This window comes from Psammomys obesus, unplaced genomic scaffold, assembly GCF_907164565.1.
Source record: "Psammomys obesus unplaced genomic scaffold, mPsaObe1.curated_primary_1811, whole genome shotgun sequence".
NCBI classification, from domain to species: Eukaryota; Metazoa; Chordata; class Mammalia; order Rodentia; family Muridae; genus Psammomys; species Psammomys obesus.
This window is the reverse complement of record NW_026596034.1, coordinates 27,260,140-27,287,867: the sequence shown is the minus strand read 5'-3', so window position 1 is coordinate 27,287,867 and position 27,728 is coordinate 27,260,140. Positions and strand designations below refer to the sequence as shown.

Below are 27,728 nucleotides of genomic sequence, written 5' to 3'. Positions count from 1 at the left end.
GAGTTGTTTGGCGCCGGCGCGCGCGCGAGGCTGGGTCCTGCGCGGTAACGATGGCGGCACGAGTCGGAGTCGCGGTCGGGGCGTCCGAGCGTGTCCCTACAGAGGTGAGGCGAGCGCCTGCCCCTCCTCGGGCCTCGGGCTGCGGCTCGGGCCTGGTCGCGGGGGCCTGGTGAGGTTGGCCGAGGGCGGGCCGGGACCCGGGCGCCTCGAGCCTCCGGGTCTCCTTCCTCCCGTCCCGAGGAGTGCGGGGGGAGCCGGAGCGGGGTTCGGCTTGCGTCGGTTGCGGGCCCCGTGCGGGGTGGGTCTCCGGGGACTTGCCGCGCCCGCGGAGCTCCCTGTCACCCGCGGCTGAGGAGAACTTCACCTCTGCCACCGCCGCTGCAGCCCGACTGTGACGTTAGCGTTCTCCGGGTCTCCTCGCTGCGGGTGGACGGGCTCGGACAGGCAGGTGAGGAAGCTTCCTAACCGGGAGAAGCTCGCTTCGAACCCAGCTCAGGCTGAATCCACACGGCCTCCCGGCGTCCTTGCTGATTGGGGGCGTGGGGGAGTGGGGGGCGTTGCAAAGCTCGGTAAGATGGCAGAGGTGAGGTTCACGTCTCGAGGGCCGCTGGCGTTTAGGTTCGCTCTAGACGGACTCCTGGATTCGTGCACAGGACTTGGGGAAGGCCGAGTGTTTATTGTTTTCTACTGGTGTGATGGAGGAACTAACTTAATTGTAAACTAGAAAGAAGTTTGAAGAACTTTGTAAGAAGTGCTGCAGAGGGCATCTAGAAGTAATTTAGGCGGAGCTTGTTGGTGACAGTCCCCCCCTGGAGCCCAGGCTGCCCTCAAATTTGAGGCAGTCCTCCTGTCTCTGACTCTCTAATGATGGAATTACAGATACTATGCAACAGGAGGTGCTTTTGTTTTAAGATAATTCTTAGGAGGATGTCGTTAAACCTTAGAACCACATTAAAAGCTTTAGTTTACATGTTTTGAGTAGTGAAGAACTTATTTCTTTTTTTTAAAAAGCATATCTCCCATTTTGCATAAAAATTTAAAATTGAGAAGTTCTTTTATAGACGTCTACTAGAGTTTTAATAGTGTATCGCTCCTGGCATGTTCTTAGTTGTCGTTTTGGCTTATAGTTTGGACTTTTTTTTCCCTTGTGTTTTTGAGAGATAGAGGATACAGTCAGTATTATTTAGCACCAATTATTAAAGTCATTTTTGTATGGAATTCAATGCTGTTACATTCCAGTTGAAATCAGAACTGGTTGCTCTCTAGACATGCCGTGGGAGGAAGTTTCATTTTAAAATATAGAACCATGATGAAAATTAGTATAAGAAGAAAAAATCTATTACTTAGATCTAATGAATCTTGGACTTTATTTTTAAATTAAAGTCTTGCTAAATAGCTCAGGCTGTTTGGAAAACTGCTTTGTAGTTCAGGCTAGCCCAGTTCACTATTCTCTTCCCTCTGCCTTCACCATCTAGGTGCTAGGATTTATAGTATGTCACCAAGCCCAGCAATCTTGGCTTCGCTGCAATTGCATATGTGCTGGAATTAATCCAAATGCCTTGTGTATACCAGGCTTAATACTAAGCTGCAACCCCCAGTCTCAATTTCAGTTTTTCTCAAATTTAACTTTCATCTTGCAAATGTAAAAATGCCTTTTAAAAATATTTTCTATTATGTGCACTAGTGTTTAGCCTACATATATGTCTGTAGTGAGGGTGTTAGCTCTTGGAGTTAAAGACAGCTATGAGCTGTCATGTGGGTGCTGGAAATTGAACCCTGGTCCTTTGGAAAAGCGATCAGTGCTCTTAACCACTGAGCCATCTCTCTAGCCCCATGAAAAAATGCCTCCTTGTTTGGGAAGCAGAGGCACACTCTGTGAGTTCGAGGCTAGTTTGGTCTACAAAACAAATTCCAAGACAGCCAAGGCTATACAGAGAAACCTTGTCTTGAAAAACCAACCAACCAAACTAACAAAAACTTGTGTTGAGAAGTCTTCTATGTATTGGCTGAGAGTAGATGGGTCGCTGGAGCTGGGTGGTAGAGCCATATGGTAGGCTTGGGGGGTACAAGATCCTGTATTCAGTCCCCCAGCACTACATATGCAAAATAGATGCATTTCTGTGTATTCTTTGTTACTTTTGATGCTATGAAAGATTAATGTTGCCTGTTACGTACAGTGTTATATTTGCTTTGGTAAATGTCTGTATGCAAGTAAAGAGAAAATTGCAGTGTTCCTAGATTACTTTTGGATCCAATAGTTAAGCTTCCTCATTATTATTTTGGGGCATACTGTGATTATAGGAAAATGGTTGTAAATAGTTTGGCTTGATTTTGAATATAGAGTCTTACTCTTTAGCCCAGGCTTGCCCATAACTTACTATATAGCCCAGGCTGGACTTGAAATCGTGGTGATCCTCCAGGCTTCAGAGTTGGTTGCCAAAACATTTCTTACTTCATTGACTTTTTAAGGTTTTTTGTTTTGTTTTGTTTTTAGATTTTTTTTATTTATTGAGTGTTCTATCGACAGGTGCAGAAAAGGGCAGTAGAGGGTATAGATAGCCACCATGTGGTTGCTGGGAATTGAACTCAGGACCGCTGGAAGAACAGACAGAGCTCTTAACCACTGAGCTATCTCTCCAGCCTTAAGATTTTTTTTTTAATCCTCGTTTTGCTAAAACGAATCTTAATATCTGAAAGACTTGTATCAACTACAAAACATTTTTAATCTCTTATTAATATGTTTTACAAATACCAGTTGATGGCTCATGAAGCAATGGACTGTGATCTTCAAGTACCTTTGGATGATATTATACAGCAGGCTACTCCAACTGAAGTTACCAGCCAAGGGGCACCTCTCCTCCAGCCCGCCCCTCCTGAAGTGGCCAATAGCCAAGGAGGAGCACTTGCTCAGCCTGCACCTGCCGAAGTGCTCAGCAGCCAGGGTGGACTGGCCCCCCTCCAGCCTGGGCCATCAGCATCCATTGACACAGCGGAAGAAAATATGGAGATTGTAGATCCTGGAACGTCAGAGGTGGAGAGCCAGGGACCTGGTGCTAACCAGACTGTCCAGGCTGAAGTTTCAATGAGCAACTTCATCAGTGGGCTGCAGAGACTGCATGGCATGCTGGAATGGCTGAGACCTCCACCTTCAGACCACAGTGTGGGGCCAGTGAGAACAAGGAGAAGAACAGGATCCATTCTGAGAACAAGAGCTGGAGCATCTCAGAGGGTAGACAGTGCCAGGTAAAATATAAGTTACATGATTGATGCCACTCTGAATTATGAAACTCAGATTCTGGTCACACCTGCTGTGGCTACCAAAGTTAACATTTCAGAATCCCTACTTCCTGGTAGGTCAAATAAAATTAGTGCTTGCCTTGTTTACTTTATTTAGTATTGAGATGGGCATCATTGATGTGCTTTGAAAACTAAAGGCAAGTTTGTCAGCAACAGTATCTATTGAGGATTGGCCCCTTTAATTGTTTATTTAATTATAATGTTTTCAAATAGGTATGGAGTGTGTGCACCCCTGTGTGTCTGGATGTGGAGGCAGGGATTAAAGGCATGCCTGAGCACCAGCCGGCAAGAATTTATTTTTATTACTTTAAATTTTTGTGCCTATGTGGAGGTCTGTGTATAGGTATGTGCATGAGAGTCCAGGTACTCAAAAAAGACAGTGGTATTGGATCATTTAGCACTGCAGTTACACATGGTTATGAGCCTCTGTGTAGTTTCAGGGAACAGAGCCCTGGTTCTCTGGAAGGCCAGTAAGTGCTCTTAGCCACTGAGCCATCTCTCTAGCCCAGTTATATTTGTTTCTAAGTACAGAAGTGTTTGCCTGTGAGTATGTATGTGTACCATACGAATGCTTGGTGCTCATCAAAGCCAGGAGGGCATCAGATATCCTAAAACTGGAGTTACAGATAGTTGTGAACTGCCATGTGGGCACTGGGAATTAAATCCAGGGCTTCTGTAAAAACAAAACAAGTGCTATTACCTGCTGAGCCATCTCCCCAGCACTATGATTTGTTACTCTTCACTCAACTTTGAGTGGAAGCATTTAATTGCCTGGAAATAGATTGAACTAACTAGGAACTACCTTCACACCATAATAGAGTATTTTTGCATTGATGGTCCATTTAACTATATATTTTTGTGTGTGTGTGTCTGTGTGTGTGTGTGTCTATATACATACAGGTTGAGAACACCAGTACATGCCTACTTTCAGGTAAGCAGGTCTCAGCCTTATGTACCAGCCACTGCTCGTGATTTAGAAACTAGGAATCCAGCATCAAGTACGGACTCTGACAGTGACACCTCTGCAGAAAATGAAGAGGTGGTTGTGCAGGCAGAAGAACCTGCAGCTGACATTCCAGGTCTGTATTTTATCCAGATTTGTATTCATAAAAAAACAAAACAAAATAAAAAACAACAACAACAACTAAAATCTACAAAGCACAGATAGATTTCACTGGTTGTGGTGAAGTTAAAAGACTAATCTAAGCCAGGTTGAGCGGTACACACCTGTAATCCCAGCACTTGGGAGGCAGAGGCATGTTGATTGCTGCAAGTTCAAGATCAGCCTGGTCTACAAAGTGAATCCAAGACAGCCAAGGCTACACAGAGAAACTTTGTGGTGGGGGAAAAGAAAAAGAAAGAAAATTAAAAATGGAGCTAAATGATGTTTTCAAGTCCTAAAAATGTAGAACTTAACAACTTGGGTGAAGAACTGGAAAACATGGAAATTAGTCAGATTCTTAACACTATGAAAGAGAATAATTAATACATAAAAAGAATGAGCTAGTTGTAGTTGACACATGCTGGTGATCAGTTGCTGAAAAGGGTGGGCAGGAAGCTCACAAGTTCAAGGCCAGGTTCAAGGTTAGACCATATTTCCAAAAAAGAGAGAAAGAAATAATGAGATGGATGGCTTCTGATGAGCCGTGCCCAGACTGACCTGACTTACACAAAAAGACAAACCAAAAAAAAAAGAATGAAACCATTCTGGTATTAGAACAGAACATGAGTAATGAAACAACCAAGACTTGAGTAAGGAGTACTTTGATATCTTGAAACAGTAAAACAAAAATTTCAATGTTTTAAAAATAACAGTATATAGCATAAATAATTTTTGTAATTCTGTTTATTTCTATAAAGTATCTTGAAAGAAGTGGTTGGTTTGGCTACAAGTCCAAATGGAAATGACAGTGAATGAATATACTAGATCTTGAAGTGATGAAAATATTTTTTTTATTTGTAGATGAGGCCAGCCTCAAGTTCCAGGTTCAAGTGGTAGACATTAGAAATGCTTGCCACCCCAATTGTCTCCTAGAAATATGTTCAACTTAAATGTGGTTGTGGCTGTGTTGTTCTAAATGTGCTGTTAAAACTAATGTAAAAGCTACAATATCATGGGTAAATAATCAGCCAAATCCAAAATGTAGGACATTTTATGAAGTACTTGGCCAAATTTCTCAAAGTTGATGGTAAAGAGGCAAAAGAAAATGAGTTAAAAATTTTGTAAAAATATAGTGGAAAAAATGAGAATTAATCAGCTGTAAAGATCAATTTTAAAACTATTGAGGATTTTTTAAATATAAACTAGATTATTAGATGATATTAAGGAATTACTATTAATTTTTCATGGTATGTTAATGATACAGTATTTATATGAGGAAAAAGTCCTTAGTGCTATTGTAAAGAGTTTTACAAGTATACTTACACAATTTAAGGTTTGTCTAGTATTCAAATATAAACAAATCAGTGAAATGCAGTTTTTGTTTTGTAGTTGGTTTTTGGTTTTTCAAGACAGTATTCCTCTGTAGCATTGGCTGTCCTGAACTCCGTTTGTAGACCAGGCTGGCCTTGAACTCACAGAGATCCTGCCTCTGCATTCCCAAGTACTAGGATTACAGGGGCTTGCCAGTGAGCTGGACTGATTTTGTGAGTTTTTCTTAGATTAATTTTATTTGTATAAATGTGTTGTCTATACATGTGTATACTACATGTAACCAAGAAGATATCTGGTTCCCTGGAACTGAACTTAAGGATGTCTGTGAGCCATCCTGTGTGTGCTAGTATTTAAACCTGGTTCTTCTGCAAAAGCAACCAGTGCTCTAAACCCCTGAGCCATCTCTATCTAGCCCCTGATTTGCTTTTTAAATTGAGGGTTGGGTACTTGTGGGTAACTGTCCTGTTCTGTCTACTTATGGGAAATCCAAAATAAGTAAATAGTAATACTAGATCACTGATGTTAAATAGGTGGAATTAGCATTCTTTTTCAAGAATATCATAAATTCAGATGGACGGCTACAGTGAGACCCTCTCCTGTTAGCTTCTCATACCTAACCTGTCTTTTCTATATTGTGTGTGCTGCCGTTTCTGGATACAACTTGGTAGAACAAGGAGTTATCTCAACAGAGCAAGAAGCTACATCTGTCACAGGAGGTGACACAGCCCCTGAAGAGGTAATATGAATTATGAATCCCCCCCCCCCCATTCATTTGTCTTGAAGTTAGCCTGGCTTTTAACTCGGGATCTCCAGTCTTGGTCTACTAAGTGCAAGGATTGCAAGCATATGCCACCACACCCAGTTTAAACATCCTTTTAAATATGTTAAGATTTTCATTTTATATGAGGTTGCAGGTTAAATTGGAAAGCTTTGCAGACTTTTTGGATGAGAATGCCAGATGTGGTTTCTATTTCAGTTACTCATCATGTGACTGCTTCTTCCCAACCCCACATAGAATTTCCTGGTGTAGCAGTGGCTGTTCTGAAACTCGCTCTGTAGACCAGGCTGGCCTCAAACTCAGAGATCTGCCTGCCTCTGCCTCCCAAGTACTGACCATGACTGCTTTTTATATTACTGCTTTCTCTAATGTTTTAAAACATTAGGGATATTTGAGAATAACCCAATAAAGTTAAATACTATTTAAAAATGAAATATAAGTAAGGTTTATAAATAATCAAGCAGAAAATGATTGCTGTGTGATAAAAACTTATTTGTTTGAGACAGGGTCTTACTATATAGTCCTGGATGGCTCACTAAGTATCTCAGTGATTGTACCGATGCTCCTACCTCAGCCTCCCAAATGCAGAGACATCTAGGGATAACATTCATTCATCCCTAGTATAGCATCAGATATCAATTTATGCCAGTCCAATAAATAAAGGTAGTTTCTTTAGTTTCCTTTAATAACTATAAATGATTGCTTATTGATCGGTGTTATAGTAAGATTTTTCATTTTCTTTGTTTTTTTTTTTTTTTTTCATTATATTTTTCTATTGATTGGAATGAGCTGAATTTTATGGCTATATGAGTTGATGGTCAGTTCATTTTTGCACATATAAGGAACCTCTTGACCGGAACAAGGTTGGCACTAATAGATGTGCTAATATGGAAAAAGGAAAGCTAATGAATGAGATTTCAATTCTAGATAAAAACTATAGGTGGTTGGAGAGATGGGTCAGTGGTAGAGCACTGACTGCTATATCGGTACGCAACGTTTATAGACTGCACTTCCAGAGGACCTGATCATCTGTAACTACAGTTCAAGGGCATGTCAAGTTCTGACACCTTCCCATAGACAGACATGCAGGCAAATCACCAATGTATCCAAAATAAAAATAAACCACACATACATACACACATATATACGTATGCATATATATATTAAGGCCAGCCTGATCTGCAGAGGGAGCCCAGGTCAGCCAGAGCTATACAAGGAAACCCTGTCTTGAAACCCTACCCTCCCTCCCACAAAACAAAACAAAAAACAAAAACATGAGTATTGCTTGCTGGGATGTAGCTTAGTGGTAGAAGATGTGTTTAACATGTATAAGGTTCCACTCTCCCCTTCCCCGGAAGTAGATAATATATACAGTATACAATATATATTTAATCAGATTGTATTTTTTTTAAAATGTCATGTATCTAGTAGATTCCTTGCAGCTTTTCATTTAGGTTTATATAATTTTGATATAAATTTACTTGGTAGTTTGCACACAAGACTGTTTTTGTAATTTCTCACTTGAATGTATTTCAACTTTGATCTTGCAGTCTCCTCAGAAGCCCAACGATCTCCCATCTATGGATGATGAAGAAGGAGACACTTGCACAATATGTTTGGAACAGTGGACCAGTGCTGGGGACCACCGGCTCTCAGCATTACGCTGTGGGCACCTTTTTGGGTATAGATGCATTTCTAAGTGGCTCAAAGGACAAACACGAAAATGTCCTCAGGTAAGGACTGTAAACGGGACCTGTATTAAGTCAGAATTTCTAGAGCCATACTGATTGTGTCTCATTGGACTCTTTAGTGCAACAAGAAAGCCAAGCACAGTGACATCGTTGTCCTTTATGCGCGAACCCTAAGAGCTTTGGACACCAGTGAACAAGAACGCATAAAAAGGTGGGTAAGGGCTGGTAACATAGAGGCACTTGCTCCAATTTGCTTTATTGAGCAAATTGAATACCCAAGATATACATGGTGGAAAGAGAGAATAGGTGACAATCTGGCTAGCTAGAGTCTTTTTGCTGCTGCTCCTTTTTTTTTTTTTTTTTTTTGGTCCTTCAAGACAGGTAGCTCTGCCTTTCCTAACTGTAGATCAGGCTGGCACCTCAAGCTCACAGAGATCCACCAACTCCTGCCCAGCTCTCTTTGCTTCTTTTTAAGCATATCTGATAAGGAAATCATCAGTCTACTGTTACAGCTCTGGTTTTTGCTTACTCTGACTTGGGATCTCTGAGAATTAATGAGGTTATAGTCTCAGACACTGTTATTTAAATCATCTTATGCATGGTTTGTTGTATATATAACATTAAGAATATTAGGCTGCATGATAGGCCTGGTGGATCATGCTAAACTTTAATCCTCAGAAGGCAGTGCCAGACAGATATCTAAGTTTGAAGCCAGCCTGGTCTATATAGAATTCTAGGATAGTCGGGACTACATAGACCCTGTCTATGAATAAATGAATAAATAAATAATAAAAGTGTGGCTTGGTGGAAGGGTACTTGCTTAACATGTGCAAGGCCTTGAGTCTCCTCATAGCATTGGGGGGATAAAAGAGTTTTGAATGAAGATCTGGCTTGCCACAGTTGGTCATACTTGTAATTGTAGCACTTGAAAAGCTAATGCAGAATTGTGAGAAATTAAAGATCAGCCCGAGCAAATAATATGATCTCCAGGCCATAGCAAGACTCATCATTTTATTTATTTGGGTTTTTCTGTTTGGTTTGGATTAGGGTTTTGTTATTGTTTATTTTTTTCTCTTTTTTAAATTATTTTTTTATTTTTTTATATTAGTTACAACTCATTTACTTTGTATCCCAGCTGTAGCCCCCTTCTTCATTCCCTCCCAATCCCACCCACCCTTCCACATTTCCTCCCTATCCTGGATTAGGGGTTTTTTGTTGTTATTATTTTGAGACAGGCTTTCAGTATGTACATCTTGCTATCCTGGAACTCCCTGTGTAGATCAGGCTGGCCTTGAACTCACAGAGATCCACCTGCTTCTCCCTCTGAAGTGATTGAACTAAAGTTGTATTGCAACCATGCCTGGCTAAGAACTCAATCTTTTTTCTTTTTTTTTTTTTTTAACTCAGGCAAAGAGGATTGCCTGAGTAGCAGTTTAGAGCCAGCCTACATTACATAGGCTGATCCTCACCTCTGTCTGTGGTTGAGAGTACTAGCTGCTCTTGCAAAGGACCCAGGTGTTGTTTTAAAGAAGGAAAATCTCAACTGTTCTATTTTACTGAAAAAAACAAAAACAAAAACAAAAACAAAAAAAATTCAGGAGCCAGATGCTGGGGTGAAAACCTGCTAGCTCAGAGAGACAGAGAAAGTAACCAGCTAACCTTTTGTCTCAGCTTAGGTCTGGAATAGAAAAAAATCCAAAAGGCTTGCTAGCTCAAAAGCCCAAAAATCCAGGGGAAGCCTAAGCTAAAGTGAGAGCTTGAGCTAGTAGCCCTTTCTTCTCCTCAATGTCTTAAATATCCAACTCAAAGTCCCTCCTACTCTTTAATCCCTGTCAGTTGGTTTCTTGCTCTGCCTCTTGACCTAGGGTTAACTTTATTAAATCTCATGTACAGAAATTAAAAGGTGTGTGCCAGGGCTAAACCACATCAAAGAAACAGGGTTTTATAGTTCACAATTTTGGTGTTCAGAATAAGATCAAATACCCTGCAACACCCAGGTTCCATTCTAAGCACCCACATTGAACAACTCACAACCCTCTTTAGTTCTAGGGGATCTAAAGCTTTCATCTGTCCTGCATAGGCACTGCATGCACCTGGTGATACAGATACAGCCAGGCACACATACACTCATAAATTTAAAAATAAAATTTTATAAAAGATCCTCATCTCAGGTTGTAGGGATGGCTCAGTGATTAAGAGCATTAACTGCTTTTGGAGAAGACTTGCCTTCAAATTTCTAGCATCCACATGGTGGCTTAGAACCTATCTGGAACTCTGGTTCCAGGTGATCCAATGCCTTCTTCTGACTTCAGACACCAGACATGGGCATGGTGTACATAGATTCATTCATTCAAAACAGTCATAGATGTTTAAGAAAAATAAATGAATTTTAAAGAAAAATCCCATCTCAAAAAACAGCTAAGCATGTATCTTAGTTGGTAGAGTGCTTGCCTAGTATTCAGGAAGCCCCAGATTCAAACCCCATAGCTTCTTGGTAAAGTGATATATTTGTAATTCTAGCGCTAGAGAGGAGAAGGCAGGAGGATCAAGAGTTCAAGGTCAGGGGCTAGAGAGATGGCGCAGTGGTTAAAGCACTGTCTGTTCTTCCAAGAGGTCCTGAGTAAAATTCCCCAGCACTCATAATAGTGGTTCACAACCATCTATAATGTGATCTGATGCACTCTTCTGTTATGCAGGTGAACATGAAGATAAAGCAGTCATGCATAAAAATAAATATATATATTTTTTAAAGTGTTCAAGGTCAGCCTAGGAAAGATGAGACCAAAGCACAAAGAAGAAAAAAAAATTAGGGGGCTGGAGAGATGGCTCAGAGGTTAAGAGCACTGTTCTTCCAGAGGTCCTGAGTTCAATTCCCAGCAACTACATGGTGGCTCACAACCATCTAGAATGTGATCTGGTGCCTTCTTCTGGAGTGCAGGCATACATGCAGATAGAGCACATACATATATATATATATAAAATAAATCTTTAAAACGTATTTTAACCTTTTTTGTTGTTTTGTATGTATTTTAAGACAGTCATTCTTAGCCCAGGTTGTCCTGGAACTGCCAAATGATCCTCTGTCTTAGTGTCCCAAGTGCTAGGATTACAGTGCACATCACCCTATCTGGTGTGGCACATTTCTTGGTTGTTCTAGTTTAAATTTTGCTCGTCCCTTTAAAATAGCTTTATTTTCAGAGGATTTGTTAAGTGAAGTTTGCACATAAAGTACATGTAAAAAATACATTGTAGATCCTGAATAGTTGCTAATAGCACCACTGAAAATATTATTTAAGAGCCAGGAGGTGGTGGTGCACGCCTTAATCCCAGTGCTCATAAGGTAGAGGCAGGTGGATCTCTGAGTTCAAGGCCAGCCTGGTCTACAGAATGAGTTTCAGGACAGCCAGGGCTATAAAGAGAAACCTGTCTCTAAAAAAGAGAGAGAGAGAGAGATAAGAACATTAAAATCAGGTGCGGTGGTACCCACCATGAGAAGGTTGGAGATGCATTAAGTCACACTTTGCTGGAAACGTTTGAAGTAAAATATTTAAATACTTAGAGCTGGTAGTACCATTTGGGAAGTTGTGAAACCTCTAAGAGGCTAAGAGCCTTTAAGAGCTGGAGGAAAAGATTCACTGGGCAGGAAGGGCCTTAGGAGTTAACCTACTCAAGTTCTCTGCTTCCTCGTTGACGGAAATGTAAGTGAGCTGTCATGTAATAGAGCCACTTGTTGGCATGGCGTCCCTCCTGATGTTACTGCATATTGTGAGCCAGAACAAATCTTTCTGCAGATTGTTTCTTGTTGGGGATTTGGTCACAGCAAAGAGAAAAATGTTTACATGTTTAATACAAACACAGTTATCTGACTGTAGAGATAGTTTTTTAAAAAAGGATATACGCCAGGCACAGTGGTGCAGGCCTATAATCCCAGCAGTCAGGAGTCACAGACTGGCAGATCTGTGAGTTCAAGGCCAGCCTGGTCTACAAAGCAAGTCCAGGACAGCCAAGGCTACACAGAGAAACCCTGTCTGAAAAAAAACAACAAAAAAGGTTATGTTTGGGCCAGAGAGGTGGCTCAGGGGTTAAGAGCACTGGCTGCTCTTCAGTTCAGGTTCAATTCTCAGCACCCACATGGCAGCTCACAAGTGCCTGTAACTCTAAGATCTGATACTCTCACATAGACATACATGCAGGCAAAACACCAATGCACATAAAAAATATATAAATGGTTAAATTTTAAAAATACTGTTCTTTTTACACAAAGTTTTCATTGCTACCTATATCTTAACTCATGGATTTTGTTCCATAGCCTGTTGTTTTTGGGTTTTTTTAATTGTTGTTTTGTTTTTGTGGTTGTTTTGAGGCATGGTCTCATGTAGTCCAGCTGGTGGACAATGATACAACTTTGAAATCCCCCCACCCCACCTTTTTTTTTTTTTTTTTTTTTTTTAAAACTATTTGTTTAATGTGCATGGAATGGGTGTTTGGTCAGCATGAATATCTGTGCACCAGTGTGTGCATGGTATTCTCAAAGGATAGAAGAGGGCATCGGATCCCCTGGAACCGGAGTTCTAGACAAGTATGAGCTGCCCTGTGGTCCTGGGAACTGAACCCTCCTTCTGTGTAAGAGTAATAAATGCTTTTAACTGCTGAACCATCTCCAGTCCTCTTATGTAGTGTCTTTGTTATCTTTGTTTTGAATTAGTTTCTGCTGCCCACGAATGACTCTTAATTTCTGAGCTTACATGATCCACCTGCCCCAGCCTCTCCTTAGTTACTGGCATCACAGACATGTGCCACCATATTCTGGCTAACCTCCCTTTCTTAATGCCATCAAGCCTAGTTGAGTTGTAATAGTTTGGGATTCTTTTTTTAATTTCTTGTGAAATAAATAAGGGCAGAATTGTCATTCTAGTTTTTTGTATCTTTTTTTCTTTGTTATTTCAGTGAAGTGGACTTTTGTTCTTGTTTTTGTGTTTTATGTTTTGAAGTTAAGTTAAAGTACATGTAAATTTATGCTTATATATTGTTTTCTTATACCTATTCATCCATTTTGACTTTATTGTAATTTGCCTTTTGTTAGCGTTTGCTTAGTGTAAAATTCCGTATCTTTTTAAGCTTTAGCCTTTTTAGTTCTCTTAATTTGATTAATTTGATTGTTATTTAATTTGCATATTTCATCACCACCAATAACAGTTTTTCTTTTACTCCAATTGATAATCTTGGTGTTTTATCATTTCAGTTTAATCTTTTAAAATTTGTCTTAGCTCAAGCAGTAAATTGGTTCTTCATTTTTTTATGCTCTTTTTTAGTCTCCATTCTGTAGTAGAAATCAAATTTCTGGCTTACATTGCTTGCTTTTAACACCAAACCCCAGTGGCCTGCTTGTTTAGCTTTACATGCTACTAGAGAGATAATTTTGTACTTTATTATACTGCCATGACATACTTACAGTAAAGTATGTATATTACAATGTAAAGTTACTGTGTCAACTTGCTGGGAAGTCTTCTGTAGCTTTCCTCATATTCATGTACCCCTGGCTTTTCCCTTCTAGTGATTTACTGAATGAGCAAATGCTCAGGAAGCAAGCTGAGTTAGAATCTGCACAGTGCCGGCTCCAACTTCAGGTCCTCGTTGATAAATGCTCTAAACTCAATAGTCGTCTCCAGGTGCGTTTGTACTTTCATTCAAAATACTTCCAGAATCAGAATGAAAGAGAAAGGCAATTTAAAAGGAATCTAAATATTACTTAGGTTTATCTCACTGATAAAACATTTGCCTAGTACCCATATATCCTAGTACCCATACTTATGAATTCTATGAGGGCTTCAGACACATTGCAACCATTAAAGACTTCTTTGCCCCAACATTTGATAATTCTCTGCAGTATGTATTTCAGTTACTTGGTGAAATTTTCTGAAATATAGTTCTTTAAGATTCATGTTTATATTTTCATGATTGGCAAGAAATCCTTTATTTGATTAAGGAATCATTCTTGCTGGTCAGTGGTGGCACACACCTTTAATCCCAGCACTTGGGAGGCAGAGGTAGACAGATCTCTGTGAGTTGGAAGCAAGACTGGTCTATGGAGTGGGTTTCAGGTCAGCTGGGGTTACACAGAAAAACCCTGTCTTGGGTTGGGGTTGGGAGTGGGGTAGAGGGAAGAAAGAAAGAAAACCAAGAAAAAAGAAAAAGAGCTTTCACTTACAAAGTCTTTTTCATTGTAGGACTTGGAAGCCCTTATTAGGAAGCATCAAAGTCAAGGTGGACAGCATTACAGGGGCTCCCAAGGACTATGCAGGAACTGCTTACCCTCCAGCCAGAGCCAAAATAAATACAACTTCCAAAAGACCTTCACAGTATCTCAGTCAGGAAGCTGCCGAATTATGGCACATTGTGATGGTTTGAGCTGCCTGGTGGTTTCACAGTCTTCTCCTCAGGCTTCCTTCCTTCCAGGTAAACAATTGAGAACCTCCTCTTTTATATCCATTATTAGACACTGTGTGCTTCTCTTCCCTTTTTGAAGAATCTTGAACTCAATGATGGTTAAACACTGGTAACAAGCTAGCAACTCACTTTTCTCTGTCAGTTCTCTATTAATTAAATGCAAGTACTTCAGGTGCTACAAAGATGGCTTTCATAGCTTGGCATGGTAGCATGCCTTTAATCGCAGCACCAGAGAGGCAGTTGGAGCTTGATCTCTAGGAGTCCAGGCCAGGCCAGCCTGTTCTATATAACAGGTTCTAGGAAAGTTGGGCTACACAGAGAGACCCTGTCTCAAAACAAACACATATCTTTAATAGCTGGGTCTGTTGCCACACAACAGCATGTAGTCCCAGCATTCAGGAGGTTGAGGCAGAAGTTTGAGGCCACTGTGGTCTACATGGTGAGACCCTGTTTCAAGCAAGCAGAAAATGTCTTTTCAGCTACTAATCACTGCACAGCCCATTGCCCTTCAAAAAAATTCTTCCGTGTCTAAGCTTTTATTTTGCAAATTACCAATATTAGTAACCATATTAATATGAGAAAGGAGTTACATGGAAGTGCCAGTTGTCACTGGTGTACTCCAAGGAGGAAAATAGTCCCTGTATATGCCATTTACCTTTCTGGCTTACTTGCAGTATTTTGCAGAAGCAGCCCAGAGGCTAATTCAAATTAAAAAAAAAAAATTTAGTTGCAAATAAGAAAATTTTAGTAATGTATATTAATGGGGAACTGAAGAGATAACTCAGTGGTTAAGAGCATTTGCTGTTCTTTCAGACAGGAAAGTGGTGCTCTTTTGAAGTTTGGTAGTTGAAAGCTTAGCACCCCTGTTTGGTGGCTCACAACCACCTATAACTTAAGATCTAACTCCAGGGACTTTAATGCCCTCTTCTGGCTGTGATGGGCACCTACATTCATGTGCATATACCCACATAGAGACAACACACAAATAGTAAAACTAGTGCTGGAGAGATGGATAGGAGCTGTCACGTTCACTAACTGTTCTTCTAGAGGACATGGGTTTAATTCCTAGCCACCCATGTGGCAGCTCACAACCTGTAACTCTAGTTCCAGAGGATCTGCCCCCCTTTTTCTGGCCCCTGAGGACACCAGGTATGCACATGGCATATATCATTCATGCAGGCAAAGAGTAAGTATAAAATAAATCTTAAAAATAAAACTTGAGGCCGTTTCGTGGAAACCCAGGATTGGACCTGGCTGGGGTCCATCTTCCTAGCCATGTACACCTGTACACCAGAAGAGATCCCACTGTAGATCGCTGTGAGCCACCATGTGGATGCCAGGAATTGCACTCAGGACCTCTGGAAAAGCAGAGGATGCTTTTAACCACTGATCCAGCTCCCTCTAAGGGATCTTAATAGAGTTCTGTTGAGACCTCAGTGTTAATATTATAGTTCATAACTAAATTTAATTGTGATACAAAGGTGAGTTTTACATAAATCAGAATTAAAATTAAACATTTCTTTTAAAAATATAAATAAATAAAACTTGACCTCTTAGTTTCTCCAGCCCCCTTGTGTCTGTTCTTTATTGCTCATCTCCTTCGCACATCATGAATTATCCCTTTTGTAGGTAAAATATGCTTGATAATTGTGCAAACAACTTATTTTTATTTTGGCTGTTTGAGACTGGGTCTTGCTCTGTAAACCAGGCTGCCCCCAAAATTGCAATAATGCTAGGATTGTATTTATAGCCTACCATGCCCAACTGTCTCGATAGCTTTACTAAACTATATCTCAGAAAGTTAAATTGTACAAATTTGTAATCTTTTTTACCTATTTTTTCCCTTCTACTACTCATGTTCTACAACTATATGTAATGACATCGTACAGCGTGCGCTTTCGTTGTGCTTTTAAGATCTGTATTTTCATATAGATTAAGTTTATTGCTGGATGGGATTTCATTATTTGTATGTATGGTAGATTTGTTTATAGATTTGTATAACCTTGAGGTGCTTAGCATGGTGGCACACACCCTTGATCCTAGCAGTCAAGACAGAAGCAGGCAGATCTTTTTGTTCAAGGCAAGCCTAGTCTACAGCCAGGGCTACACAGTGAAACCCTGTGTCCTAAAAAGAAAAAAAACAGAAAAAAAAAAACAAAAAACTAACAAACAAAAGTATGACCCTGTGGAATATTTGTTCTCATTATTTGACTAGCTGTTTTTTGTTGTTTTGGTTTTTTTGTTTTTGTTTTTTAAGGTGCTTAAATTCCAAGAAAAGTAAGCAAAGGTACTAATTACTTTAAAAGATAGCTCTATACTTTACTTTTTTGTACCTGTTTTAACTCTCTTTGGTAGGCTTTGGTGTGAAGATGTTGAGTACCGCCAACATGAAAAGCAGTCAGTACATTCCTATGCATAGCAAGCAGATTCGTGGATTAGCTTTTAGCAGTCGATCCAAAGGCTTGCTGCTCTCTGCTTCCCTTGACAACACTATTAAACTGACCAGGTAAGTGAGTCGAGGGGAAGATTGGACCTGGGCCACTGTGCATCAGATTAGTCTTAGTTCTTTTATTGATCTGAGCCATCATCTCCTTTTTTAAAAAAAAATTATTTTTTTTTACTTTTTATTAATTACAGTTTATTCAAAGTATATAAGCAGCTGGGCGAACACCTTTGATCCCATCATCCAAGATAATCCCAACATCCAAGAGTCAGAGGCAGGCAGATCTCTTCAGAGCTAACCTGGTCTATATAGTGAGTGCTAAGACAACCAGGTAGAGAGATGATCTCAAAATAAATGAAATAAATAAAATAAAAGTATATACACTTGTAATTATATAAGTGTGGTGATTGACACCTGTCATCCTAATACTTGGGACCCGGAGAGGCATGAGGATTACCATGTGTTGGAGCTAGCCTGGACATAATGAATTCCATGACAGCTTGAACTACAGAGTAAGACCCTGTCTAAAAACAAAAACAGAAAAGTGGACTCAAATTGGGGAGGGGGTAATCTCAGCCTCTGAGATTAAGTGACACAGCAGGTCACTAAATTAATGTGTAGCAACCTGCATCTGTTTGTTGGTTTTTATAGTACTACAGATTTAGCCTAGGTCCGGGACATGTTAGACAAGCATTCTGCCATGGCCCTGTCCATGCCGTTTTGTTTGTTTGTTTGTTTGTTTGTTTTTACTGTGGGGCTGTTAGTGATTTACCTAGGCTGGCCTTGACAGGGTAACTGTCTATCCCTTTGAATACCTTATATGTCTGTGTCAAAGGCTGAGCTATCCTAATTCTTTACAATTTCATTAAAAATTTTTTTTACTCATTGGGCAGTGTTGGTGCAACACTTTTAATCCCAGCATTTGGGGCTAGTCTGGTCTACAGAACGAGCTCCAGGACAGCCAGGGCTATACAGAGACTCTGTCTCAGAAACCAGTATGTGTGTGTGTGTTTGTGTATTCTATATGTAATTTTTTTACTCATTTATTTATAAGCGTGTGGCTATTTTGCCTTTGTGTGTACCGTGCACCACCTGCATGTGGTGCCCGCAGAGGCCAGAAGAGAGCATCAGGTCCTCTGGAACTGAACTGTAGTTAGATGGTTGATAGTTTCCACATGAGTGCTAGAAACTGAATCCAGATCCACTCCAAGAATAATAAGTGTTCTTAACCACTGTTCAACGCCTAAAATTACATATTTTAAGAGTACATATTAAACTGTTTGAATGAGAGCAGTTTTTATAGAGCTTGGGATGATAATATGGAGGCATCATGCTATCTCTACCATTACCATGACAGGTCAGGACTGTTTATTCCAGGTTTGTCCCCTGGATAATTAATAATATGAACTAGACCTGAGTGTGATCGATTCTTTTGGAGCTGGCTTCCTATTCCTTTTGACTCTTAAGAATTCTTTAAAGGAGCTGGGTGGTGGTAGCACACACCTTTAAGGCAGAGGCAAGCATCTCTGTTTACAGAGTGAGTTCCAAGACAGCCAAGGCTATACAATGAAACCCTCTATCCAAAAAACCCAAAACAAACGAACAGGATAGGGATGTGTAACTCAGTGGTAGAAAACATGACTGATAAGCATGTTATTCTGAGTCTTTGGAGCCATGAAGAAAGTTTCAGAATATTTTTGGCCCAGTTTTCAGTATAACATTGTATTGTGTGTTTATAGATACTAAATGGGGAGGGCAATTTCAATACAAAACAAACAAAAAAATCAACAAAGTCAAGTGAGGTAGTGTGGGGGCAAAGTCAGGAGGGTTAGTTCAAGGCAACCTAAGCAGGAGTTTGAAGCTAGCATGAATTTGATTTGTCAAAACACACATATATGTACGTTTAAAGGTTGGGGCAGGAGGAATCCTAGAGTGGACTCAGTTCAAAAAAATGCACTTACTGCAAAAATCTGATGCTTGGGAGAGAGAATCACTCTAAAAGTTGTCTTTTGGACTCTAGACACACCGTGTGGCATGCATGCATTTGCATTCTCGTGCAGTTTTTTATTGATGAGGGTGGGAATGGGCACTGAAGAGATGGCTCAGTGCTTAAGAGAGCTTGCTTATCTTCAAAGGATAGGAGTTCAGGTTCCTAGAACTCAACATCAGACAGCTTGCAGACCAGTTTCAGGGGATCTGAAACCCTCTTCTGACCTCCTAGGGCACCTGTGTATAGATACACACAAATAAAATTTTTTCTTAAAATGGTTGGGGCATGCTGGAGAGATGACTTCATAGCTTGGAGCACTGGCTGTCCTTCCCAAGGACCTGGGTTTAGTTCCCAACACAGTTTACGACTCTTCCCTTTCTGAAACCCTCCTCGGGAAGGGAGCTCATGTAGTGCATGGACTTACATGTGGTCAAAACACCTATACTTATTAAAATAACTTTATGATTAAAAAGGCAGCGGACATGGTGGTCTTTGACCCTGTTGGGATGCAAAAGCAGGAGGATCACTGAGTCCAAGGCCAGTGTTATCTACTTGTTTTCTACTTTATTTCATTGCTCACTGAATGTATGTTTGACAGTTAACTACAAAGAAAGTAGTTAAATAGAGAGGGTAATGTATCATTTGTGTATTCCTTCAGCTTACTCTTCACATCATTATAGTGCAAGAATAGTCTGCAGATCCCAGAGCACAGGTGTTCTGAAATAGAGAACGATGCAGTTCCCTGAGGACATTTGAATCCAGATAGTTTGGGTTGTAGACAGGTCCTTCATATATACTATTTTGTTAAATGTTTTGTTATTAAATATCATCACTGTTGTATACCTGATTTTCTTAATGTATAGTGGTAAAAAAAAAAAAAAAAAATCTCTTATAACTCCACAGCCTAGAAACAAATACTGTGGTGCAGACTTATAATACTGGACGTCCTGTCTGGAGCTGTTGCTGGTGTCTTGATGAAAGCAATTACATCTATGCTGGACTAGCCAATGGTTCAGTTCTGATATATGACCTACGGAACACAAATGCCTATATACAGGAATTAGTTCCTCAGAAAGCAAGGTATGAAGAACTTATTTTTATGTAGGTTATAGCTTTTTTTTTTTTTTTTTTTTTTTTTTCTTTTCCAAGACAGGGTTTCTCTGTGTAGCTCTGCTGTGCTGGAACTCACTCTGTCAGACCACGCTGGCCTCAAACTCAGGGATCCATCCATCCCAAGTGTTGGGATTAAAGGCATGCACCACCACACCTGGTTTACAGGATTCTTATATTAGTTCTTTCCTTGGAATGTACCCACAGTTGACCAGCAATCACTTTATAGTCAATAGAATTTGAGGCAGGGCATGGTGGTGCACACTTTTAATCCTAATATTTTGAACTCTGTGAGTTCAAAGCCAGCCCGATCTACAGAGTGAGGTCCAGGAAAGTCAGGGCTACACAGAAAAACCCTGTCTTGGAAAACTAAAATAAAAGTGTTTAATAACTGTTCCATAATCAAATTCACAGGAGCATGTTCTGTAGGGGGGGGGGTTGTGAAAAGTGTCGTAGCATATAGTATTGATCATAAGCTTGCAAAAGGAAATTCAGAAAATTTAACCAAAGCCAGGCTGGTGGTGCACAACTTTAATCCCACCCAGCACTTGGTGCAGAGACAAAGCTGATCTCTGAGTCAGAGGCTAGCTAGCTCCAGGGTAGCCAGGGCTACACAGAGAAACTCCTGACTTGGAAAAACAAAAGCAACATATTTTTGGGGGTAGGAGGTAGGCAATGGTGGCACACACCTTTAATCTCAGGGAGGTAGAGGCAGGAATAGCTCTATGAATCAAGGCCAGTCTAGTCTACAGAGCCACTTCTAGGAAAGCCAAGGGTACAAGGAGAAACTCTTATTTCAAAACAACAACAAAAAAAGACAGTCTTATCCAGTGCTGGTGGCTTATATCTGTAATCCCAGAATTTATGGGGCTGAAGCAGGAAGTTTAGAAGAAGGAAAAAAAAAAAATCATTTTTTTCTGAGTTAAAATGTGGTTTGGGAGCATCCGATGTGTCCTATTGAAGATAGATGCAGATTTTGTTTGTTTGTTTGTTTGTTTGTTTGTTTCGAGGCAGGGTTTCTCCATGTAGCCTTAGCTGCCCTGGACTTGCTCTGTAGACCAGGCTAGCCTCACACTCACAGAGAAGGCCTGCCTCTCTGTGAGTGCTGAGATTACAGGCATGTGCTACCTCACCTGGCTAGATAAATATTATGCGTATTTCCTTTTTATTTCTTCTATAGAGATGGTTAATTGTTTTTTAGAGTATGCAGGAGGATAGTCACTTTTCTGTTTGACTTCTGTTGACCAGATCACCTGGTCATGAAGTATGGAGTAGCCAAAATGTTGGATTTGGAATGTATGTCATGGTTTCCTGTTTTTGTCTTCAGATGTCCTCTGGTTTCCCTGTCATACTTACCCAGAGCTGCAGTGGCTGCATTTCCTTATGGTGGGGTGCTGGCTGGAACCTTGGAGAATGCCTCCTTCTGGGAACTAAAAACAGACTTTTCTCATAAGCCTCATGTGTTATCCTTGGAGCCAGGGGGCTTTGTAGACTTTCAGACAGAGAGCAGTAGCCGACACTGTCTTGTGACTTACAGACCTGGTGAGTTCAGAAGTTCTTAAAGGCCTAGTATTTTGGTGTTGGGGGGTGAGGGGAGATTTGTGGGAAGAAAAGATTCTAGGTGGCTTTGGTAAGCCTCTGTAAGGCTAACAGGCTGTGTTGCAACTCTTGGTATTGCAGTGAAGATGATGCCTCCCATTTCCTCCATAGAGCCTGCTTCCCTAGCCTGTATTTGAAAACTTTTTGCCATGTGCTTCTGGGAATGAATTAACCACTCCAGGATCCTGTGTCTCTAAAAATAGTAATAGAATGAGGCAGTCTGTGGGGCCATTTCATCACTTTCAGATCACTTTCATCTGCCCCTCACTTCACCTAAGTAAAGGGTCCAGGTGGAAACAGCCTATATCAGTTCTTGGTTGTTCTTACTTGAGTCCAACAAAGTAAGACTGACAACCACGGTTTTTGTGGTTAGGCAGCTGGACATCACTGCCTCCATATCCAAGGATAGAACTCTGCACAGCTGAATATTAAATTTACATGTTTGTTTTGTTCTCACCTGAATAAATCTGTATTCCTGATGGAACCATCTGTGGTCAGTTTGGGGAGGGCCTGCTGTTTTAGCTTGGTCTTGGGGTCTTAAGAGAATGGTTCTGAACTCTAGTCCTGCCCTGATCAGATTCTGGATATGTAGTGATGCTTGGCTATGGTGTGCTGTTCACAAGACATGCCTTTGTCCTGGCAGGCACTTAATACCTAAAGTTCTGAGCTTTAAATAGGTGTCTCTCTCTCAGGAAACCTTGTTTATACTGGTAGACAGCTACTGTCTGAAAGAGCCCCAACCAGATCAGAAGATAGGTTCAGGTGAGACACAGGCAGCACAACAAAACTCATAAAATAACAAAAGCAAGTATACTACTTAAAGCCCTGGAGAAAAGAGGTACCATGCTTTCTAGGCCCCATGGAAAAAAGGAGCCATCTGGAGTACATAAGCTCAGTCAGTGAGTGAAGAAGAAAAAAAGAAGGCTTGTAGGACTGTCTTTATTATGGCCTACCGACTTTGTCCCTTAAGCTTTCTTGGGGCAGGAGGGAATTGGCTATTATAAAGAAAATATGAGCTGGACGGTGGTGGTACACACTTTTAATCCCAGCACTCGGAGAAGCAGAAACCTTGTCTTGAAAAAATGAAAGAAAGAGAGGAAGAGAGAGAGAAAAGAAATCATGAATGGGGGAGCTTGTTTCTATGACTGATAAAACCTTTGTGCTTTATCTGTGATCAGCAATTTTGGAATGTATTATTTTAACTTAGTGAGATGAACAAGTGGAATATACAGCAAACAACCAACCACTTATGGGGGGGGGGTCTGTCTGTCTGTCTGTTTCAGTCTATGTATCTTATCTGTCTGTCTGTCTGTCTATCTGTCTGTCTTATTGAGACAATCTTGCTGTGTACTCCTGGCTGGCTTGGTACTCTATCTGTGGCACCAGCCAACCTCAAACTTGTATCAGTCCTTGAGGCTCAGCCTCTAACTTATGGAATTACTGACTTACTAATAAGTTCAACATGCCTGGCTTTTGGAGAAGCACCTGTGTTCACTGATAGTCAAAACTAAAAATCAGTTCCAAGTGTTGACTCTAGTAATAAAATATATGACAGTGAGATAGATTTGTCAAGTTTGTTTGTCAAATTGATCATCAGAGTGCCTATTTGTGGGTAGATCTCATCGTTACACATTTGTTTTATATGGGAAACTTTCAGTTGCTGCTTCTGGCCCTTTGGCTCTTAACAAATCATGCTGTGACTTACATAGAAAGCTTGGGGGTCCCATTTTGTTTTCCATCTTTTGTCTGTTTCTCAGAAGTACTTTAGATATAACTTTGTTTTTGTGATAATTAGCTAATGGAGTCCTCAGTGGAAGAAGGAAAAATAACCATTCAAACACTTGGAAGTTATATTCCCCTATCTCAGAGGGTACAGTGATTTACAAAACCATGCATTCTTAGGGCTGTATTCTAGTAGGAAAAACCTATTGCAGATAGCTTCCTTTGCCCTAGCCCAGGCTTCTGAATTTTGTTAGTGTTAGCTTTTCTGTCCAGCTAGGTTGTAAGTATCTGAGGTATCTTTTGTGTCATATCCACGAGGTAACACTGATTTCTCTGTCTTACAGATAAAAGTCATAATACCATACGAACTGTGCTATTGGAAATGTCTTACAAACTGGATGATGCTGGAGAGCCAATCTGTTCCTGCCTTCCTGTGCAAACATTCCTTGGGGGACCTACTTGCAAACTGTTGACCAAAAATGCCATCTTCCAAAGCCCAGAGAACAATGGCAATGTCCTAGTATGCACTGGGGATGAAGCATCAAACTCTGCCTTGGTGAGCCCATTTTTACTTTTTTTCAAAAATAGTTTAGGGTTTAAGAGTCTAGGCCTAGCCCAGTTTTAAGGCACTAGCATATATAAAGCATGTAGCATATATGAGGGAGTCAGTCACAGCCACCACCACACCAGTCTAAAGTAATAAGACAGAGAGCAAAACCAGAAGACCCTTCCCCCCAATACTTTCCTGTGGTTTCCAAATGCTCATGCAGGGGCACACATATAAATATACACTCATACACACACAAAGACTATCACTGGTACATAGTGATTGCACCATAGGTGTTAAATAGGATGAATTGATAGCACAAGAAAAAGGAGAAAAACAGAATTGCTAAAACATATCAAAGTTTACTTATGAAGGCAGGGAAGATGACTCATTTGGTAAAATATAAATTGTTTGCCAGGTAAGCATAAAGGCCTGAGTTCAGATCCTTGGCAAAAAGCCAAGCAAGGCAGCACATACCTGTCGTCATAGCACTTGGGAGACGAGGCAGAGGCAGACAGACTATGAAATAAACCAGCCTAGTTTACATAGTGAGTGTCAGGCCCTACAGGGCTCCACACTGAGATCCTATCTCAAAGGGAAAAAAAGATAGACAGATAGTCAGACAGTCTGGTGCTGTTTTATCATACCATTTCAGTATGTTTTTTGAGCCAAGGTCTCATTGTATACTCACTTTATAGATCTTGCTGGCCTCAAACTCAAAAGAGACCTACCTGTCTCTGCCTTCTGAATGCTGGGGGTTAAAGGCATACCTCAATTTTGTAAAACTTTAGCCTATGATGTTGGGAATGGTGAGTATATGCTACACTGCACAGGTAGAGGTCAGAGAACAACTTTGTAGACTTGGTTCTCCTTCTACCTTTATCTGGGGTTTGGCCATCTAACTCATTAGGCTTGCATGGCAAGTTTCTTTTCTCACTGAGCTAGGCACTAGCCCTATTTTTGATACTTTACAATGTAATAAACTTTCAGAAAAGAAGACACTTGCTAAGATGTATGTTCTGTGGCAGCAGAGCAGTTAGGAGGGTGTAGTCCTCTTCCAGAGGATCCAAGTTTGGTTCCCAACACCTAGATTGGGTTGCTCACAGCCAGTTACAATTTCAGCCCAAAGAGATCCACATTCTTCCATGGGAACCCAACACAGACAAACATAATTACAAAATTTTTTTTTCTTTAATATACTGTGAGGATAAAGATAGTGGCTTTGTCTCATTGACTTTTCTGTTTCTAGAAGGGACAATATTTACAAGAATTCTGGCACATAGGTAAAAGAAATGAGTCCTCCTCTTGCTTTTCAAGCCTACATAGGGTGTGTGAGTTTTGTACAGTGTTAAGGTTAGAGACAGTTATTCCCCACCTAGGCTGGCTAACTGCTGACCTCTGTCTCTGCTTGATTTTTTTCAGTTGTGGAATGCTGGCAGTGGCTTGTTGCTGCAGAACCTGAAGACTGATCAACCTGTCTTGGACATCTGCCCATTTGAAGCCAATCAGAACAGCTTTTTGGCCATCTTAACTGAGAAGATTGTCCATATTTACAAATGGGAGTGAGCATGGTCTTGAGACCTTCCAGAATGCTGCTGGTTAATGTTAAGTGATGTTTTTAGTACCTAGTAACCCTGAACAAGATACCTGTTTACATGCTGTACCTGAAATTTTTGGATCATGGCTCATTGGATTAGTGTGATTCTAGGTCACTTGAGTCACTTAAGATTGTGTGTGCTGTTTGTACCAAATTAAGTACCTTTGTGAATCTTTCCTGGAAATTCTTAAATTCTGTAGGATCTTACAATCCTCTCAACTATTATTTAGTATATGAGTATGCACCAAGCTGTGATACCCAAGCAACCTAAATTATCTTAGGCTAATTGGCCTGAAAGTGGTACCTGAAAGGCCTGTCTTGCTTCTTGAACATCAAAGGTCATTCTTCCAGTAAGCTTAAGAGAGCGCTCTTAATATCTTGTGTAGAATCTGACTTATTTCTGAGTTTGAATGCATAGTGACTTGATCACACCCATACCCCTGGGCTGCTGTCTCCCCCCAGGGTCTGATACTTCCATGTGGTATGCTTTATGGCAACAATAATTACATCCCAGGTATACATGCCTATTAGAATGTTGACAAGTCTAGTGATGGAGGTGGCCGATGAGTTAGCTCTATGTAGAGCCATAGCTAAAGCTGTGCGCCTTGCATTGTGAGACGTAAGGAAAAGGACCAGTTATTTGAGCAATTGTGAAAGGCTTAGATTTTTCTAGTTAGCTTGGGATCCTCAGGGGTTTTTATTCTCCCCCAAGCCAGTCCTTAAAGATGTACAATTCCCAACTAAAGGCTACCCCCTGTGAAATGTTTGATTTTGAGTGCCACTGATTTGTCTCCCGATCTGAAAAGTGTTGTTAGTCAAGTAGTTATTCTCAGGAAGGTAGTAGTGGTTAGAGACCTGTGGATGACAGGAAAGCACATAGAAACTTCCATTCTGGTGGTCCTGAATTGTCCAGCAGTAAGAGGTCTGCTCAGGTTACGATTGTCGACTTTGCCTTAGGCTGCTCTACTAAGCCACTGCCCCTAGGACACCTTGTGTCAAGGTGTAGGCAACATGTCTGATTTTCTCAAATATTGTTGGTGAGGCACTATTAAACTCCTGACCAGTTTTGGGGATCTTTATCACCAATAAGGAATTGTTAAGGGAAAATTATTTATTTTCCCAGGGTTCCAAGTTGTGGCTGTATGTGCTTAATGAAACCTTCTATTTAAAGATGCATGTTTTGTTTTGTTTTAAATTTTAAAGAAGGCTTTTAAAATGTCAGCTTCCACAGCTTGGGAAAAGGCCACCTTCTCTCTTCCCCTCCCCCCAGATTCTTTTGATAGGTTGATCATTAAAAGTAGCTGCCTGGGGCTGGAGCTCCAGAGGCAGGATAGGATATTAAAGTAAATAGAACTCAACTAACTTGAGCAGATGGCCACAGAGAAAAGCTGTGGGTGTCAGGTTGGTCTGGGGAGGGGTAGGATTTGACCTTCCTTGAAGAACATTTAAGTAAGGCTGATTGGGGGTGGGGGTGGGAATTTACTATCACAGAAGCACCTTACCAGTTTTTGCATTTCCACAATAAATTTGTATTGGGGTAGGAGGGCTTCAAGCTTGTTAAGTTTTTTGCTCTACTACTGAGCTGTCTCAGAAAACCAAATCTGTGTTTTTGTAAGCAGATTCATGATGGACTGATTCTCTAAAGACAACCTCACCCTATTCCTACTTGGAAGAAACTGAATCAGTAGACCCAGGCTATAATCTTTGCACCAGCAGGATCTTTGTGTTTTTAAATCTTATCATAGTACAATGGGATTTTTGAATTACTTGCTGTGCTGTGTTTCAATGATTGTTGTCCTGTTAAGAAAATAAAGAATTTGTCATGTATAATACCAACCCCAGTGTCTTCTGCCTGTGTTTACTAGAGGCAGGAGTCATAATCCTGCTCTAGTTGATTCTCTATCTCATCCAGTAGTATCTAGGAGATAAACGGTGGTCCCTAGAGCTGAAGTAAATATTTCTTTTTTTTTTTTTTTTAAGATTTGTTTATTTTATGTAAATGAGTGCTATATTTGTATATATACCTGGCTGCCAGAAGAAGGCATCAGATCCTGGTATAGATGGTTGTGAACC

General features: G+C 40.5%; 1 protein-coding gene across 1 annotated transcript; it reads left to right on the top strand.

Annotated features, from left to right (window-relative positions):
• Positions 1–12: 12 nt before the first annotated feature.
• Rfwd3 (ring finger and WD repeat domain 3) lies at positions 13–27,491 on the top strand. The gene is made up of 13 exons (XM_055621388.1): positions 13–104; positions 2,756–3,243; positions 4,198–4,376; positions 6,400–6,467; positions 8,060–8,242; positions 8,320–8,411; positions 13,755–13,869; positions 14,428–14,656; positions 17,003–17,153; positions 19,984–20,160; positions 21,518–21,732; positions 23,856–24,067; positions 25,481–27,491. Exons 1-13 carry the CDS (start codon positions 51–53, stop codon positions 25,622–25,624), a joined length of 2,307 nt encoding a protein of 768 aa, XP_055477363.1. The 5' UTR covers positions 13–50; the 3' UTR covers positions 25,625–27,491.
• Positions 27,492–27,728: the final 237 nt, after the last annotated feature.

Bases quoted from the DNA above. Each gene is read 5' to 3' on its own strand.
- Rfwd3 (XM_055621388.1), top strand. From the start codon at position 51: ATGGCGGCACGAGTCGGAGTCGCGGTCGGGGCGTCCGAGCGTGTCCCT. The intron at 14,657-17,002 runs GTAAACAATTGA...TCTCTTTGGTAG, and splicing joins TCAGGCTTCCTTCCTTCCAG to GCTTTGGTGTGAAGATGTTG. The intron at 20,161-21,517 runs GTATGAAGAACT...TTTTGTCTTCAG, and splicing joins TTAGTTCCTCAGAAAGCAAG to ATGTCCTCTGGTTTCCCTGT.